Source organism: Salmo trutta, chromosome 17 (genome assembly GCF_901001165.1).
Source record: "Salmo trutta chromosome 17, fSalTru1.1, whole genome shotgun sequence".
NCBI classification, from domain to species: domain Eukaryota; kingdom Metazoa; phylum Chordata; class Actinopteri; order Salmoniformes; family Salmonidae; genus Salmo; species Salmo trutta.
In genome coordinates this window covers 27,180,286-27,200,452 of record NC_042973.1, presented here as the reverse complement: position 1 = coordinate 27,200,452, position 20,167 = coordinate 27,180,286, and the positions used below count along the sequence as shown (strand labels likewise).

Genomic DNA, 20,167 nt, shown 5'->3' with positions numbered 1-20,167 from the left:
TTCAAGGTTTAAAAAGTCTTCTAAAGTTTGTAATTTCCACTTTAAATGTCAGACTTGATTTCCCCTAACAAAAAATGTATCAACCTGTATCAACCATTAATTATAATCCATAGAGTGTATTGATTATACTTTAATTTTATACATTCATTATTATTCACAATTCCTGTAGGATTATTTTCCTACTGTGAGAAATTGTTCAAATTAAGATAGGAAAACTGTAGGGTCTGTGATGTGTGTTTAATTTACAGTATGTACAAAGGGAATACATTTACATTTGACATTTTAGTAATTTAGCAGACACTCTTATCCAGAGCAACTTACAGGAGCAATTAGGGTTGAGTGCCTTGCTCAAGGGAACATTGACAGATTTTTCACTTAGCCGGATTTGAGCCAGCGACCTTTCGGTTACTGGACCAACGCTCTTAACTGCTAGGCTACCTGCTACCCTAACCATACTAAATATCTCCCCTTTTTAAAGTGGCAAAAAATGGCTTGAAGTGATAAGTAAATTGAATCCATGCCCATGTTGCCCAGGCATTGTCCAAACGAGAGTTCTCTTGCAAAATTCAACCCACACCTTAGGCTAGACAATTGAATCAATTGAAATAGGTACAGACCATGAGTATAGTCATGTTCTATCTGAATCACTAGTTTTGCTTGTATGATGTACAGTACCAATCAAAAGTTTAGACACACCTACTCATTACAAGTTTTTTCTTTATTTTACATTGTAGAATAACAGTGAAGACATCAAAACTATTAAATAACACATATGGAATCATGTAGTAACCAAAAAAAGTGTTCCAGGTGGTTACCTCGTGAAGCTGGTGTCTTCACTATTTATCCCTTATTTTACCAGGTAAGTTGACTGAGAACACATTCTCATTTACAGCAACAACCTGGGGAATAGTTACATGGGAAAGAATGAGCCAATTGTAAGCTGGGGATGATTAGGTGACCATATGAGGGCCAGATTGGGAATTTAGCCAGGACACCAGGGTTAAAACTCCAACTCTTACAATGGGATCTTTAGTGACCACTGAGAGTCAGGACACCCATTTAACATCCCATCTGCACCCTATATAGGGCAATGTCCCAAATCACTGCCCTGGGGCATTGGGATATTTTTTTTTTAGACCAGCGGAAAGGGTGCCTCCTACTGGCCATCCAACACCATCTGGTCTTCCATCCAGGGACCAACCGTGCTTAGCTTCAGAAAAAAGCCAGCAGTGGTATGCAGGGTGGTATGCTGCTGGCAATGTAGAATGTAGAAAATAGTGAAAAATAAAGAAAAACCCTTGAATGAGTAGGTGTATTCAAACTTTTGACTGGGACTGTATATCTTAATACATTTTTTAGAACAGCAGTAAAGATGTTTTAGTTATCCACTTAAAGTCCTCAGAGACCAAGAAACCACAGAGGTCAAGCAAATGGTCTTTAAGCAGCTTCTGCTGTGATAAGATCTTCAACTGTTAGTGTTGACAGTGGCCAGAGTGGAGGGAAGAATGCAATGGAGCTGGTTATACCCTCCATTCTTTTTGACAACCCTGTCAGCAGTTGATAATGTTGTCTCTGTTTATTGTTGCATAAAAAGTTGTCAGCTTGATGGGATTTAAGACAAGCTGTATTCAGCTAAGACTTGAAGACCTGCCTTCCTTGATCTCTTTGTGTTAATAGAGTCGCAAATTGGACACAGATGAGCTGAGCATGCCAAGCATATCTGCTGAAATAGCTGAGAAGATGGCCAAGTTCCATGGTATGAGGATGCCTTTCAACAAGGAGCCCAAATGGCTGTTTGGAACTATCGACAAGTGAGTTGGTCTCTTATAATGCAATTTCCAATAGAAACTGTAAACCCTCTTTGCCTAACCTGACCTCACTGAAAGCTCCAAACAAACATTAGCTATCACACATATCTCCTCTTACAAAATGGTTGCTAGTTTGCTTTTGTTGGTCAATCCTCAAGTCACCTGGTTTGAGAATAACAGAGAGCCAAAGTATGTTTCCTGAAGTATTTGTAGAATAAAACAACACGCCAATAACAGTCTTGGTGAATGATCTTTGCCTTCCTTTTGATTATGTGTTTTATGAATGGCCTAGTGAATTGACTTACAGTATTTGCTTACAGTTAAAACAGGGCATATACATTGTTTAAAGGATTAGCTTATCGGAGGGAAATATTGACTTGTTGACCTGCTTCGTGGTCTAAGGATAGTTTCAAGGAAATCACAGAGAAAAGTTGCTTGTCCTCACAAATAATGCGTCATTTGTACGGGTATAGACAAGAAGTGCATTATCATCATCGCTGTGATAAAAGAGTGATATCATTCTTATCTTTAAACTCTACAACCTCTTGTATCCCATACGTACCCTGACTGTCCTGATGTTTCCCCTATCCACAGGTACCTGAACCAGGTGATGAGACTAACCTTCACCAGGGAGTCCCACATTCGGAAGTTTGCCCGTCTGAGGAGCTGTAATCTGCCCCAGGAGATGGAGAGTCTCAAGTAAGGCCACCCTGGTTCCTGAATCACGTACATAACACCTTTTAGACTAAGCACACAGGAACAGACATGATTATATGTATATGCAGTAATTCAGTTATGTAATAGTCACGTGGTGTTTTCCAATAAATTTGTGTGGAATCCAGTCAACAACAATAAGCCAATAATTCCATACAAAGACTGTTGTCTGAGTGGTTGAAATATGTGCTGGAATTTGGCATTCTGTTTTTTGGGGGGTAAACAGTGAATTAGTGGACATATACAGTGCATTCGGAAAAGTATTCAGACCCCTTGACCTTTTCCACATTTTGTTACGTTACAGCGTTATTCTCAAATGCATTACATATTTTTTTCCCCTCATAAATCTATACAAAATACCCCATAATGACAAAGCGAAAATAGGTTTTTAGAAATGTTAGCAAATGTATTAAAAATATAACAACAGAAATACCTTATTTACATAAGTATTCAGACCCTTTGCAACAAGACTCAAAATTGAGCTCAGGTGCATCCTGTTTCCATTGATCATCCTTGAAATGTTTCTACAATTTCATTGGAGTCAACCTGTAGTAAATTCAATTGATTGGACATGATTTGGAAAGGAACACACCTGTCTAAGGTCCCACAGTTGATAGTGCATGTCAGAGCAAAAATCCAAGCCATGAGGTTGAAGGAATTGTCCGTAGAGCTCAGACAGGATTGTATCGAGGCACAGATCTGGGGAAGGGTACCAAACATGTTCTGCAGCATTGAAGGTCCCAAAGAACACAGTAGCCTCCATCATTATTAAATGGAAGAAGTTTGGAACCACCAAGACTCTTCCTAGAGCTGGCCGCCCGGCCAAACTGAGCAATTGGGGGAGAAGGGCCTTGGTCAGGGAGGTGACTAAGAATCCGATGGTCACTCTGACAGAGCTCCAGAGTTCCTCTGTGGAGATGGGAGAACCTTCCAGAAGGACAACCATCTCTGCAGCACTCCACCAATCAGGCCTTTATGGTAGAGTGGCCAGACGGAAGCCACTCCTCAGTAAAAGGCACACGACAGCCCGCTTGGAGTTTGCCAAAAGGCACCTAAAGGACTCTCAGACCATGAGAAACAAGATTCTCTGGACTGACCAAGATTGAACTATTTTGCCTGAATGCCAAGGGTCACGTCTGGAGGAAACTACGTTGAGGCATGGTGATGCCAGCATCATGCTGTGTGGAGGTTTTTCTGCGGCAGAAACTGTGAGACTAGTCAGGATCTAGGGAAAGATGAACGGAGCAAAGTACTGAGAGAGATCCTTGACAAAATACCTGCTCCAGAGTGCTCAGGACCTCAGACTGGGGCAAAGGTTCACCTTCCAACAGGACAACAACCTTAAGCACACAGTCAAGACAACGCAGGATTGGCTTCGGGGCAAGTCTCTGAATGTCCTTGAGTGGCCCAGCCAGAGCTCGGATTTGAACCCAATCTCTGGAGACACCTGAATATAGCTATGCAGCGACGCTTCCCATCCAACCTGACAGAGCTTGAGAGGATCTGCAGAGAAGAATGGGAGAAACTCCCCAAATACAGGTGTGCCAAGCTTGTAGCGTCATACCCAAGAAGACTCAAGGCTGTAATTTCTGCCAAAGGTACTTCAACAAAGTACTGAGTAAAGGGTCTGAATACTTATGTAAAGGTGACATTTCATACCTAAAAAACAGTTTTCTCTTTGTCATTATGGGGTATTGTGTGTAAATTGATGAGGGGGAAAAAACGATTTAATTCATTTTAGAATAAGGCTGTAACGTAACAAAATGTGTAAAAAGTCAAGGGGTCTGAATACTTTCCGAATGCATTCTAACTCCTGCTTATTACCTGCTGAAAAATGGCTTGTTTTTCTTTGTAGATCTTTGCTGGACTCCACTCACTCCCCTGTTGTTTTCTGCCACAATGACTGTCAAGAGGGTAAGGATCTTAGGCATAGTATTGCTTTGTGTAAAGCTAGTGAAGATAATATTTTAAATACAAGGTATTGTACTGTGTGCATGTGTGTGGTGTAATAATTATTCTGTCATCCTTTAGGAAATGTCCTGCTCCTCAGTGGTCGTGAGGGCTCTGACGGACAGAAGCTCATGCTGATTGACTTTGAATACAGCAGTTATAACTACAGGTCTGTTCATGCTCAGGCCCTAGTGCATACTGTAATCATCCCCTTTGTTACTGTAATCATCCCCTTTGTTACTGTAATCATCCCCTTTACCTCCGAGTCAAAGACAAAACATGTATACTGAATGTACAAAATGTACAGCATTTCTTTGGGTTTCTGAGAGCTGAGGCACATTCCTCAGAAAAGGAGCTAGATCCAGCAGTAAACACTGTCTGTCCAAGGTGACACTTTCTCTGCAGAATGTCTTATTTAATGTCTGCTGTAACACAGAGAGGGATGTAAGGAATTTACCCAGGTAGTTTGTATTTATCATTTAAAACAAGAACGTAGCCGCACATATTTGTGATCCAAAACATCTGGGTTTCTGAGTCTTATTTCATCATGTAAACAAGCCAGCCAGCCAGACCAACCAAACAATCCATCCAGTCTCCTACTGGAGTTTTTCCTGTACCGCTTAGTATTGAGGGTTTTTTTGTAAAGTGTGGAATTCATGTGTGCCCCATTTCTCGGAAAGGACCTTCACTGTTGTTGGCCTTGGCTCACAGCTAAGGTAGTACCGTCAAAACAGCCCACCCCCGCCGTCCTGACCCTCAGGCTCTCTCATGGTCATTGTACGTCACCACACGTGCTCCTCATTCTCAAGCCGGATCAGGTTTCACTGGGATCTCCTGTGTCCTCCCCAAAGCTTTGATTGAATGGGGGTCTAGGGTAAAACATAGATCATGTTTAGGAAGCTGAGTGCTCATAATAAAAAATGATTAAGTCTAATGGACATCTGTAAGCAATGACAACAGTCCAAGGAGGCCCATATTAGACTCACATTGTGTTTGTTTTCCCACTGTTTTTCTTCCAAGTCGGGTTCATTGGCAGCTAGTGTGGCTCGCTTGAAAGGGCTTGAACTGTACAGGTTTTCAACACTGACCCATATTGCCACAGCCACGGATAGAGAAAGGTTGGAATGGAGTTTAGCCTCCAAGTTGTTCCTTTTGTCTGGTTTCCACAGCAACTGTGATTCCCTTCGCAAAGAGCTACCTATTTTCACTCCCTTTGCGAGAACATCTCTTCCTTTGCTATGGGAACTTTTTACTGTAGGTCTAGTTTTCAATTGGGCAAGCAAGGAAAGAGCCCAAGGAATCATAATCCTGAATAGATGTGGCAATACAATGTCAGTCAAATCAAATTTTATTTGTCACAGGGGCTGAATACAACAAGTGTAGACCATACAATGAAATGCTTTCTTTACAAGTCCTTCTCAACAATGCAGAAGAAGAAAATAAAAACACAATAGAAATAAAACATTAGAATGAAGCTACAGTGCCTTCAGAAAGTATTCAGACCCCTTTCCACATTTTGTTAGGCTTCAACCTTATTCTAAAATGTATTCAATTGTTTTTTTCCCCCTCATCAATCTGTGTTGCTATCATGTTGTTGTCATGTTGTGTTGCTACCATGCTGAGTTTTCATGTGTTGCTGCCATGCTATGTTGATATCTTAAGTCAAATCAAATTTGATTTGTCACATACACATGGTTAGCAGATGTTAATGCGAGTGTAGCGAAATGCTTGTGGTTCTAGTTCTGACAGTGCAGTAATATCGAACAAGTAATCTAGCAAATTCACAACTACCTTACACACACAAGTGTAAAGGGATGGAATAAGATATAACATATAAACATATACATATAAATATTTAATATATGGATGAGCGATGGCCGTGCAGCATAGGCAAGATGCAATAGATGGTATGAAATACAGTATATACATATGAGATGAGTAATGTAGGAAATGTAAACATTATTAAAGTAGCATGACTTAAAGTGACTAGTGATACCTTATTTAAATCCATTTATTAAAGTGGCCAGTGATTTGGGTCTGTATGTTGGCAGCAGCCTCTCCATGTTAGTGATGGCTGTTTAACAGTCTGATGGCCTTGAGATAGAAGCTGTTTTTTTGCACCTGTACTGACCTCGCCTTCTGGACGATAGCGGAGTGAACAGGCAGTGGCTCGGGTGGTTGTTGTCCTTGATGATCTTTTTGGCCTTCCTGTGACATCGGGTGCTGTAGGGGTCCTGGAGGGAAGGTAGTTTGCCCCCGGTGATGCGTTGTGCAAACCGCACTACCCTCTGGAGAGCCTTGCGGTTGAGGGTGTGCAGTTGCCGTACTGGTGATACAATCCGACAGGATGCTTTCGATTGTGCATCTGTAAAAGTTTGAGAGTTTTAGGTGACAAGCCAAATTTCTTCAGCCTCCTGAGGTTGAAGAGGCGCAACAGCACGCTGTCTGTGTGGGTGGACCATTTCAGTTTGTTTGTGATGTGTACGCTGAGGAACTGAAAACTTTCCACCTTCTCCACTACTGTCCCGTCGATGTGGATAGGGGGGTGCTCCCTCTGCTGTTTCCTGAAGTTCACGATCATCTCCTTTGTTTTGTTGACGTTGAGTGAGAGGTTACTTTCCTGACACCACACTCCGAGTGCCCTCACCTCCTCCCTGTAGGCTGTCTTGTCGTTGTTGGTAATCAAGCCCACTACTGTTGTGTCGTCTGCAAACTTGATGATTGTGTTGGAGGCGTGCATGGCCACACAGTCATGGGTGAAAAGGGAGTACAGGAAGGGGCTGAGCATGCACCCTTGTGGGGCCCCAGTGTTGAGGATCAGTGAAGTGGAGATGTTGTTTCCTACCTTCACCACCTGGGGGCGGCCCGTCAGAGGGTCCAGGACCCAATTGCACAGGGCGGGGTTGAGACCCAGGGCCTTTAGCTTAATGATGAGCTTGGAGGGTACTATGGTGTTGAATGCTGAGCTGTAGTCAATGAACAGCATTCTTACATAGGTATTCCTCTTGTCCAGATGGGATTGAGCAGTGTGATGGCAATTGCATCGTCTGTGGACCTGTTGGGGCGGTATGCAAACTGAAGTGGGTCTAGAGTGGCCGGTAAGGTGGAGGTGACATGATCCTTGACTAGTCTCGCAAAACACTTAATGATGACAGAAGTGAGTGCTACGGGGCGGAAGTCATTTGGTTCAGTTATCTTTGACTTTTTGGGTACAGGAACAATGGTGGCCATCTTGAAGCATGTGGGGACAGCAGACTGGGATAGGGAGCGATTGAAAATGTCCGTAAACACCCCAGCCAGCTGGTCTGCGCATGCTGTGAGGACGCGGCTAGGGATGGCGTCTGGGCCACCAGCCTTGTGAGGGTTAACACATTTAAATGTCGTACTAACGTCGGCCACGAAGAAGGAGAGGGGGGGCCCGCAGTCCTTGGTAGCGGGACGCGTCGGTGGCACTGTATTATCCTCAAGTCGGTGTCCATGACATGCCTAGTTTTATTTTTGTAGTCCGTAATTGCCTGTAGATCCTGCCACATACGTCTCGTGTCTGGGCCGTTGAATTGCGACTTTGCTTGTTTGATTGACTTCCGGAGGGAATAACTACTCTGTTTATATTCGGTCATACTCCCCGACCTCTTTCCATGGTTGAATGCGGTGGTTTGCGCTTTCAGTTTTGCCAGAATGCCATCGTCAAATCCACGGTTTCTGGTCGGGGTAGGTTTTAATAGTCGCAGTGGGTACAACAGCTCCAATGCACTTCCTAATAAACTCACTCACCAAGTCAGCATATAAATCGATGTTATTGTCTGAGGCTTCCCGGAACCTTTTCCAGTCCACGTGATCAAAACAATCTTGAAGTGTGGATTCTGATTGGTCAGACCTGTGTTGAATGGTTCTAGTCAGGGGTACATCCTGTTTGATTTTCTACCTATAGGATGGTACGAGCTAGATGGAGTTGTGGTCGGATTTGCCGAAAGGAGGTCAGAGGAGGGCCTCGTATGCATCGCGGAAGTTAGAGCAGCAGTGGTTCAGTCAATGAGCTGGTAGAATTTAGGTAGCCTTCTTCTCAAATTAGCTTTGTTAAAATCCCCAGCTACAATAAATGCAGCCTCAGAAGTTTACATACACTAAGTTGACTGTGCCTTTGAACAGCTTGGAAAATTCCAGAAAATGATGTCATGGCTTTAGAAGCTTCTGATAGGCTAATTGACATAATTTGAGTCAATTGGAGGTGTACCTGTGGATGTATTTCAAGGCTTACCTTCAAACTCAGTGCCTCTTTGCTTGTCATCATGGCAAAATCAAAAGAAATCAGCCAAGACCTCAGAATTTTCTTTTAGACCTCCACAAGTCTAGTTCATCCTTGGGAGCAATTTCCAAACGCCTGAAGGTACCATGTTCATCTGTACAAACAATAGTACGCAAGTATAAACACCATGGGACCACACAGCCGTCATACTGCTCAGGAAGGAGACGCGTTCTGTCTCCCGGAGATGAATATACTTTGGTGCGAAAAGTGCAAATCAATCCCAGAACAACAGCAAAGGACCTTGTGAAGATGCTGGAGGAAACAAGTACAAAAGTATTTATATCCACAGTAAAACAAGTCCTATATCAACATAACCTGAAAGGTCGCTCAGCAAAGGAAGAAGCCAGTGCTCCAAAACTGCCATAAAAAAGCCAGACTACGGTTTGCAACTGCACATGGGGACAAAGATCGTACTTTTTGGAGAAATGTCCTCTGGTCAAATGAAACAAGAATAGGACTGTTTGGCCATAATGACCATTGTTATGTTTGGAGGAAAAAGGGGGAGGCTTGCAAGCCGAAGAACACCATCCCAACAGTGAAGCACGGGGGTGGCAGCATCATGTTGTGGGGGTGCTTTGCTGCAGGAGGGACTGGTGTACTTGACAAAATAGATGGCATCATGAGGAAGGGAAATTATGTGGATATATTGAAGCAACATCTCAAGACATCAGTCAGGAAGTTAAAGCTTGGTCGCAAATGGGTCTTCCAAAGGGACAATGACCCCAAGCATACTTCCAAAGTTGTGGAAAAACGGCTTAAGGACAACAAAGTCAAGGTATTGGAGTGGCCATCACAAAGCCCTGACCTCAATCCTATAGAACATTTGTGGGCAGAACTGAAAAAGCGTGTGCGAGCAAGGAGGCCTACAAACCTGACTCAGTTACACCAGCTCTGTCGGGAGGAATGGGCCAAACTTCACCCAACTTATTGTGGGAAGCTTGTGGAAGGCTACCAGAAATGTTTGACCCAAGTTAAACAATTTAAAGGCAATGCTACCAAATACTAATTGAGTGTATGTTAACTTCTGACCCACTAGGAATGTGGTGAAAGAAGTAAAAGCTGAAATAAATCATTCTCTCTGCTATTATTCTGACATTTCACATTCTTAAAATAAAGTGGTGATCCTAACTGACGTAAGACAGGGAATTTGTACTAGAATTAAATGTCAGGAATTGTGAAAAACTGAGTTTAAATGTATTTGGTTAAGGTGTGTATAAACTTCCGACTTCAACTGTATATCCAATAGTTCATCCCAGCTGAATGTAATAACACTTAAGACTTTTATGGCCTAACAATGTAAGAAATAATACATAAAAAAACTAATTCCTGCATAGTTTCCTAAGGACTTGATGGAGAGGCGAGGCGACCATCTCTGTCATCTGTGATCATCTGTGGTGTCTCTTTATGTAGTGTTCGGGTGTCTCTCTTGTTGTGATATGTGTTTTGTCCTGTATTTGTATTTTATTTGTATTTTTAATCCCAGCCCCGTCCCCGTCGGAGGCCATTTGACTTGAATAGTTAAATAAAGGTAAATAAAAATAATAATAACACAAAAAAATAGTTTTTAGACATTTTCGCAAATTTATATAAATAAAAAAACCTGATGTATCACATTTACGCAAGTATTCAGACCCTTTTCTCAGTACTTTATTGAAGCACCTTCGGCTGCGATTACAGCCTCAAGTCTTCTTTGGAATGACTCTACAAGCTTGGCACACCTGTATTTGGAAGAGTTTCTCCCATTACTTTCTGTAGATCCTCTCAAGCTCTGTCAGGTTGGATGGGGAGCGTCACTGCATAGCTATTTTCACATGTTCGATCGAGTTCAAGTCTGGGCTCTAGCTGGGCCACTCAAGGACATTTAGAGACTTGTCCCGAAGCCACTCCTGCATTGTCTTGGCTGTTTGCTTAGGGTCGTTGTCTGTTAGAAGGTGAACCTTCACCTCAGTCTGAAGTCCTGAGTGCTCTGGAGCAGGTTTTCATCAAGGATCTCTCTCTCTACTTTGCTCCGTTAATCTTTTCTTCGATCCTGACTAGATATCCAGTCCCTGCCGCTGAAAAACATCCCACAGCATGATGCTGCCACCACCATGCTTCACCGTAGGGATGGTGTCAGGTTTCCTCCAGACGTGACCCTTGGCATTCAGGCAAAATAGTTCAATCTTGGTTTCATCAGACAAGAGAATCTTGTTTCTCATGGTCTGAGATTCTTTAGGTGTCTTTTGGCAAACTCCAAGCGGGCTGTCATGTGCCTTTTACTGAGGAGTGGCTTCCGTCTGGCCACTCTGCCATAAAGGCCTAATTGGTGTAGTGCTGCAGAGATGGTTGTCCTTCTCCCATCTCCACAGTGGAACTCTAGAGCTCTGTCAGAGTGACCATCGGAATCTCTGACCAAGGCCCTTCTCCCACGATTGCCGAGTTTTGCTGGGTCGGCCAGCTCTAGGAAGAGTCTTGGTGTTTACAAACTTCTTAAATTTAAGAATGATGGAAACCACTGTGTTCTTGGGGACCTTCAATGCTGCAGAAATGTTTTGGTACTCTTTCCCAGATCTGTTTCTCGACACAGTCCTGTCTCTGAGCTCTACGGACAGTTCCTTCGACCTCATGGCTTGGTTTTTACTCTGATGTGCACTGTCAACTGTGGGACCTTATATTGACAGGTATGTGCCTTTCCAAATTATGTCCAATCAATTGAATTTACCACAGGTGGACCCCAAGTTGTAGAAACATCTCAAGGATGATCATTGGAATCTGAGCTCAATTTCGAGTCTCATAGCAAAGGGTCTGAATACTTATGTAAATAAGGTATTTCTGTTTTTCGTTTTTAACAAATGTGCAAAAAATTTCTAAACCAGTTTTTGCTTTGTCATTATGGGGTATTGTGTGTAGATTGTGGAAATTCTTTTATTGAATCGATTTTAGAATAAGGCTGTAACGTAACAAAATGTGGAAAAAGTAAGTGGGTCTGAATACTTTCTGAAGGCACTGTATATACAGGGAGTACCAGTGATGTACGGGGCTGTCAGGGCCTGATTAATACAGGGGCTGACACCCTGTAGCCCAATACCTAGGTGGGCCCTTGATGCAACGATTTTTTTTTTTACTGCAACCTCCAACCACAGGAACCCACTATCAATGAGTGTAGATAGCCTACTTCCGCTATACTAATCATCAGATGGTGGAGGAGAGGAGGTAGGGGGCCCAGGTGGGTAACTGGGGGGCCCTGCCTTGGTTGTGTAACTGAATAATAAAAAACCAAAGCCCCTGGGCCTATGATTTGTTAATCCGACCCTGTGGGCTTTCCGCACCATCCTTTGTAGTGAAAATAAGCGTATAAAATATTTGGTGTTACAGACGGGACTGCTGACGTGGCCAATGTGATATCATTGCTAAAGGTATTTTTTTTCTCTCCATATTTTGTGCTTTCAGGGGATTCGACATAGGAAACCACTTCTGTGAATGGATGTATGATTACACAAATGACAAGTTCCCATTTTTCCATGTCAACTCAAAGAATTATCCCACTAAAGCCCAACAGGTGAGTAAGGATGACAAAATGAAGGCTTTTTGTCCTCTGAATCTGAATGAGTGGCTTTTTAGGCAAAAGCCATCTAATAACCTTGTGATGTTTCTCTTTGCAGCTGCATTTCATTGGAAGCTACCTGTCAGAGACTGACCAGGGATTTCAGAATCTGAGCACTGAAGATCAGATGAAACTCAAAGAGGAGCTGTTTGTGGAAGTCAACAGGTAAGGGCCCCACGTTGAGGTGGCCAAGGTATTCCTCTTGAATGTGGGGCACTGTGTCTCAGACACACAGTATTTACACCTCATGAGTCATTATTTAAATTTTTTATTTTAGCGGATGCTCTTATCCAGGGTGTCTTACTGAAGCGAGTGCATACATTTTTTGTTCTGGTCCCACATGAGAATCAAACCTACAACCCTAGCATTACAAGCGCTATGCTCTACCAACTGAACCACAAAGGACATATGAGGACAAGTTGACTTAGTGGTTGTTTTTTTTGTTGTTGTTACAAATCTGAGGATACCTGTGGTTTAGTACTTATTGAGAGAGCAGCAGTAAATCATAACAATAATGAGCCCCTAAGACTGGGCCTCTTGGTTACTGTAAAATGCTCCCTGGGAAATAAAACCCTGGAATCAGTCCAGTAGTGATGAAATAGCATATTTCCATGTGGCCGTTGCTGTGGACCAAAGGTTTGCTCAGTTCACCCAACTGTATGTTTAATGGACCATACTGTCATTGTGCTCGTCCATGGTTTTATTGAAACATTTGCCTGTTGGTAATTACACAGGTTTGCTCTGGCTTCGCACTTCTTCTGGGGTCTGTGGTCGATGATCCAGGCGAGAATCTCCACCATTGAGTTTGGGTACATGGTAGGTGGCCATTATCTGGTTGTCATGCTTTTGTTTTAAGCATTTGTATTTGTGATAAAAACAAAACAGCCATTCTCCCTCAAACAAAATATAAATAAATGAGAATTGTCCCACAGGGCACAGACGTTAGTTCAATGTTTAGTTTTGATTTACATTTGGTTGAGTTGTCAACTAACGTGAATTCAAGGTGAAGTCAACAAAAAATGTCACAATGTCATTGGATTTAGTTAAAACGTTGGGTGAAAGAAAGACTATGTTACCTTACGTTGATTACTTTTTTTTAAAAATCCAATCAGTTTTCAACGTTGATTCGACATTATCACATTGAAATGTTTTTGTTGATGTGACATGGTAACAACATTGACTCAACCAGTTTTTCCCAGTGGGGTATGTTATATACAGATGTAGAATCTTAATTTGATCACTCCTTTGTTGCTGAGAATTTCCCAGCACAGCAGGAAAGGCAAATGTGTTGTGTATTTGAGGTTTAAAAGGAATGTCAGACTTTATTTGTCCTAATAATAAATGTATCAACCCCTACAAAAAATTCCAATAATTATAATCCACATAATAATTTCTTGTTGCTCCAGAAGTATTTGCCTGCTGTAGCAAACTGTCTCAAATTAAAATCCTACATCTGTAATACAGGATATTTAGATGAGCTTCATGATTTACATACATTCACTGAAAACCTGCACTAACAGTATTGCACTTTTCATATATCCTACTATTGTCCAGCTAATAGCCTAACCACCAATCGTGCCACATTATGGACTAAACATTCTTATCCTGTTGCTGCAGGCTTATTTTGCTATGACAATACTGGTCAAATTAAGATTCTAAGGCCAGTGTGTTCCTTGCCATGTTTGGTCTCACAGACTACTCTGAAACTATACACATGTATTTTCCATGGTCAGGGCAACCTGATAACTGAGAACCACTGGGAATGTGTCTGAGAATGATTATCGCTGTTATATTTCCTTTCAATGCTGAAATATATGCAGTATATATACCTTTTCTTTCTCTTTACCTATTGTCTGAAATCCATTCTGTGCAAATGTTCCAATATTTTTCTTTCCTCTGTCTGTCCACAGGAGTATGCCATGGCCAGGTTTGATGCATACTTTGAGCAGAAGCGGAGCCTGGGTGTCTAAGTGAGGGACCACATATAGTAACAAGGAGGTCGAAGATAAATGGATTAATAGTGCTTTAACTGAAATGAATGCAGACATGGTGTAGGACCATGCTTAATGGGGACCCCCTGCTTTGGGAATGAAGTGCTCACTACAGTTGTTATCGCATGGACCAAAGTGAAACCATGAATATCTGGTTTGGTGTTGAATTATGCCCCATGCATTGCTGCTCAGTGTTTACACAATATTAAGCTCCTAATATTACACATGCTCGCAGGGCCAAGATGGTTATTGGCTTGTCTTTTCAACAAAATATCAGAAAGATTAAGACGGGATTAAAATCTTCATTCTGAAAGGAGGTCTGAGTTACATCTCTGGGAAGTATATTACTGTTTGGATATGTACTGGGATAGTGGAAAAGAAAGGAAGTCTCAATGACCCTTGCTAATTGAAAAGCCAGTAATCTGTGACCCAACCGTGATAAGCCAAATGGCCATGTTGACTCAGTCTCAACTTCAATTGATTATGTTTGGTTCTTTGCATCCATGCTCAGTTTTCCTCCATTCCTTATCAACTGAAATTCCTCTAAAATGACTTGTATATGGAAATATCTAGAACCGCCAATGAGATGGGAGCATCTCTGGCCAACAACATTTTTTTCCACCTGCAGTACTGTGAATATAATGTGCAAAATGTGACCTGAAACACAGTAATGGTATCCTCACAACTCTACTCTGTACTTACTCTTACTTTACACAGTCCCCAGAAATGGTTTCCGCTCTGAATATGTCATTGAACCAGTAATGATATTTAAACAGATATATTCTTAATGAACACGTTGGATAATACATTGGTAAGGAAATACCAAGCAGCAAAGCTATTAGCTTTAACTTAAACAGACAAAGAAAATATATGCTTACTGTGTTATTCAGCTGGGTTAAGCAGTTGTAGATGAAGTTGTGAGAAGAACTGTTAGCAAGGTGTTACAAAAATCCTCATGTAGAGGTTTTGAATGTTTCTAATGATATCTTTAGAATATGTTTGGGGACTGGAAATATTTACTTGACTTTTTTCCAATTCATAACCGAACTGTGATAATTATTGATGTTTTATAATTGAATTTGTATTCTGTATTTCATCATTATATTTGTTTTATGTAAAAATGTTTATTTCATCTTGTTACAATGTTATTACGACAATTATGAGCCTTCACTTTGAAATGTCATCGTTATGTACAATGTCAGTGGCACTTTTTTTCGTTCACCAGACACTTCTTCCCAGTGCTTGGACGCAGTTAGCCTAGGGACGAGGTTAGTGGCACTTTCCTGACCCAGTTTATTTTTTAGGATAAACTTTTTCAATTTTTTCCTCAAATGGAATAAGTATTTTTCATAATAAGAAAGTTGTCTCTTTCCTATGAAATATGTTTCACTCCTGTTTTCTTCACACCTCCTATAGTATTGTGTGATCAACTACATTCCATTCTCATGTATACGTGTATATTTGTATATACCTTACACCTCTCTTTCATGCTATATTATTAGTTTGAGACAAAATAAGAATTGATCCAACTGTTTTCAAATGTAATTGACAGTGTCACATTCAAATTTTTGAGTACATCCTTGGTGTATTTCATGTCTTGCCATCCAACACATTGATCAAATAAAATGTACATGTAATTGATTATCAAACATGGTAAGAAGGAGCTCCTCTACATTACACTGAATATTGTTGATAATGTATATTGTATACTTATGGATAGTTGAATTGAGTGTCGAAATTTGTTTATGCTGTGAAAGGATCCCAACTACTCTATTTTGTGCAAACATTTAGCCTTGCTTAGCTATACAGCTATGCAAGTACTCTAAAATAAGAAAATATGTACTGTATAAAATAGTAAGGGTTAAGTGCTTTGTAAATGTACCACTATTGCAAGTGCATACATTTACTGTACCTTCTACTGCATTGTATAAATACTACAGCAAAGAGAAAATGTGTATTCTTGCATTTGTGAGTGTCTCACTATGGATTCAATGGAAATATTTTACAACATATTATTGAAAACATGAAGCAGTAAACTATTTCAGTGCACACACCTGATTCGAGAAATAATATTAGCCTGTGTGACTGCTCTTACAAAAAAACATGTCACATTTGCAGTTACACATATGAAAATCCCATTTTCAAGCAGTTTTCACATGTTGAGCTTAAATTTCACATTTGAAACCATATTTTCACATGTATTACTTTGAGTTCACATGTTAACACCAACTATTGACATGTGATGATAATAACATGTTTTCACCTAACGTGAATTGCAGTTTCACGTGAAAATCAAATGTTGTACATGTGGAATTGCAAGTTCACGTGAAAATCAATCACGTGAAAATCTAATTTGCAGAATCACATGCAAGAAAATGCCATATGTGAAAATCTCACTTTCATATGTGAAATTGCAGATTCCCATTTGGGGTTAAAATATGTTATTCTCCTCACATGTGAAAAGATGGTGTTAACATGTCGCAGTAGCAATGTTTCCACCGGTGGAATTCCACCAGGGTAACCACATCTAAAAAGCCCAAATGCGTGACAAGGGAACGATTTTGCGGGATATTTACGGAACAGTGGACAGAATAAAGTGTTACCATACATTTTCTGGGGGCAGGTTAATGGATCACGTTCAAATGGTGACATACACTCATTGGCCAGTTTATTAGGTACACCACCCTATTCCTGAAAATGGTCCGATCCCACAGTTAGTGAGTCACAAGACCGTGGCTTGCTATATAAAGCAGGCAGACAGGCATCGAGGCATTCAGTTACTGTTTGATTGAACGTTATAATGGGAAAACGAGTGACCTAAGCGACTTTGAGCAAAGTATGATCATTGGTGCCAGGCGCGCCGGTTCCAGTATCTCAGAAACAGACGTCCTCCTGGGCTTTTCATGCACGGCAGTGTCTAGGGTTTACCGATGGCACTTATGGCACTTTTCCCATGGCACTTATCATAAAAGTAGGGGTGTTAACCCCGGTGTCCTGGCTAAATTCCCAATCTGGCCCTCATTCCATCATGGCCAACTAATCATCCCCAGCTTCCTATTGGCTCATTCATCCCCCTTCCTCTCCCCTCTAACTATTCCCCAGGCCATTGCTGTAAATGAGAATGTGTTCTCAGTTAACTTACCTGGTAAAATAAGTGTTAAATATAAATACATTTTTAAATGTTGTGAAAAGCAAAAAACATCCAGACAGCTGTGGGCGAAAACAGCTTGTTGAGGAGAGAGGTCAAAGGAGAATGCCAAGAATGGTGCAAGCTAACAGGCAGGCCACAAACAGGAAAATAATGATGCAGTACAACAGTGGTGTACAGAACGACATCTCGGAACACACAACTTGTCGGTCCTTGTCACGGATGGGCTATTGCAGCAGACGACCACACCAGGTTCCACTCCTGTCAGTTAAAAACAGAAGAAGTGACTCCAGTGGGCCCGTGATCACCAACACTGGACAATTGAGGAGTGAAAAACATTGCCTGATCCGACGAATCCCAGTTCCTGTTACGTCATGCTGATGTTATATTATCTATGCACTGTCACTTTACCTCTACCTACATCTACAAATGACCTCACTAATATGTACCCACGCACATTGACTCAGTACCGGTACCCCCTGTATATAGCCTCATTATTATTGTTATTGTGTTACATTTTGATTTTATTTTTTACTTTAGTTTATTTAGTAAATATTTTCTTAAAACTGCATTGTTGGTTAATGGCTTGTAAGTAAGCATTTCACGGTAAGGTCTACATTTGAGTCAGGATTTGCCATAAGCAGCATGAGTCAATGGCCCCATCCTGCCTGTTGTCAACGGTACAGGCTGGTGGCGGTGGTGTAATGGTGTGGGGAATCTTTTCCTGAAATATGTTAGGTCCCTTGATACCAATTGAGCAGCATTTCCATGCCCCAAAGAATTCAGGCTGTTCTGAAGGCAAAGGGGGGTCTGACCAGGTACAAGATGATAAACTGGCCACTGAGTGTAGTTCTGCTGTATGAAGGTCACTGTCTGTTAAAGGGGCAATCCTTAGTTGCTACATCTATTTTTGGACTCATAAATAATGATATGTACCCACTGATTCTTGAAGAATATAACCTATAAATGCCTTATGAGCTTAGTTCAGCTGTTGTGCCCCATCAGAACCCAACATATAAGCTTGTTTTACTCCAATGTTTGCAAACAAAGTAAATGTAAACAAACACTGTATAGCCTAAAAACATTGTTAAAACTATAATTTTGATAGCATGGATGGGCAGTCCTTGCATCCATAGCATAGTCTATGGATTTGAGAGTGTTTGCATTTCTCGAGCCCCATCCCTCAGCTTTTTACCAAAACTGTGGTGGGGAGAACACTTTGTTAATGTTTCAATTAAGGATTGCTGCTTTAAACACCTTTATTAGAGTAATAGTGTTATTATATGGTGCAATCCTCAAGTGAGGGAGTTACTTTCGTGCCATTAATATCAAGCAAAACTTCTGATTTCAATAAAAAAATTCTTAGTATTGCAAACAGAAATAATGATTTTGAAAGCAATAAATAAACCCAACAGTACTGATGGCAAAACAAAATATTGGCAGGAAATCATTTTGAAATGCGAGAACAAATTAATTGTAAATGGATGCAAAAAAAGTTTTTATTTTTTATTTTTATGATAACATAATTAAATATTCTCCCCTCACCCTTACAAAAAAAGCACATTAATAATCTAGGGAAAAAAATCAAAACAGTTTTTTACACAAGATTTTTGTTGTGTTTTATTTTGTAAGGGGAGAAAATATATTAACTGTGACATTGTACAGTACACAGGTAACATGAGAAATATTGTAGTTCCTATCAAAAATGTTTTCATGAGTTGTGTGTAGCTAGCACTATGATAGTCAATTACTGGACATGATGTATGTAAATAAGCAGACAAAGTGCTGCATCAATGATAAGTGTATAAAATATTAGAGGTTAATTGGATGACTGGATAGTATGACTCACAGCTGACAGACTTGGCATCATCCACATGCTGTCGTTCCTCTAAACTTTGCCTTCCTTTTTACAAAGCAGTTGTACCTTCACTTCCAATAACACATCTTTTATCTTGTTGCTTTCATCAGTTTATGGCATATGCCACATTGTCCTCTGTGATTATGTAACTACTATGTTTTTTTGTGGTGATGTCACCATCTCCTCTCCCTTTCTCTGGCTCCTTTGCACATTGATCTCTGAGGTGGCAAATTGGGTTAAAAGTATTATATTCTCCAGGACACAAAGGTCTCACTGTTCTCATGAGAGTGATAAAGACCTTGATCTGCGTTCAACCAGTTCAAACACTACAAAGGAAACAGATCTCACAGAGCTGCCAGAATGTTGGTGGGACAAAGGCTCTAATCTACAGCTGAGGCCAGATTTAACAAACGTTTGCATCAGGTGGCCCCGGGTATTTTAAAAGACAACCCCTGCCAGTTGACCTCAGCCAAAATGTCAGCACAAAGCACTGACCACTCCCAGGCAGACACCATCTGATCTGGCCTTGTCTTTTCTTGTTGACCCCATCATGGTGTGGCCAATGGCCACATGCAGGAATGAGCACAGACAATCACATTCCTCAGCTAAAGGCATGTTTGTGTTATCATTTAAATTGGTGTAGTTTCACGATAGACACAGGGTCTCAAGAAACTTCAAAGAAAGGCAGAGCCTACTGTAAGTGTAAACAGATGAAGATAAATACTCCTGCCCTTGGGATATGAATAAAAATATCTCTATGAATACATTCTTACTTTAATATATACTTCATAAAGTTTATCTGAGCATGT

The 20,167-nt window shown here is 41.0% G+C and overlaps 1 protein-coding gene across 2 annotated transcripts in view; it reads left to right on the top strand.

The window, feature by feature from the left end:
• Positions 1-16,303, top strand: part of LOC115151973 (choline kinase alpha) — a 28,907-nt gene extending 12,604 nt beyond the window's left edge. For both annotated transcript variants that reach the window (XM_029696359.1, XM_029696360.1), the window contains 8 exons: positions 1,678-1,811; positions 2,403-2,507; positions 4,378-4,436; positions 4,554-4,641; positions 12,208-12,316; positions 12,420-12,526; positions 13,096-13,177; positions 14,272-16,303. In XM_029696359.1, the coding sequence (XP_029552219.1) occupies positions 1,678-1,811; positions 2,403-2,507; positions 4,378-4,436; positions 4,554-4,641; positions 12,208-12,316; positions 12,420-12,526; positions 13,096-13,177; positions 14,272-14,331 (744 nt within the window). In that variant the 3' untranslated portion in view covers positions 14,332-16,303. The remainder of the gene's footprint in view (positions 1-1,677; positions 1,812-2,402; positions 2,508-4,377; positions 4,437-4,553; positions 4,642-12,207; positions 12,317-12,419; positions 12,527-13,095; positions 13,178-14,271) is intronic.
• The last annotated feature ends 3,864 nt before the right edge of the window (positions 16,304-20,167 follow it).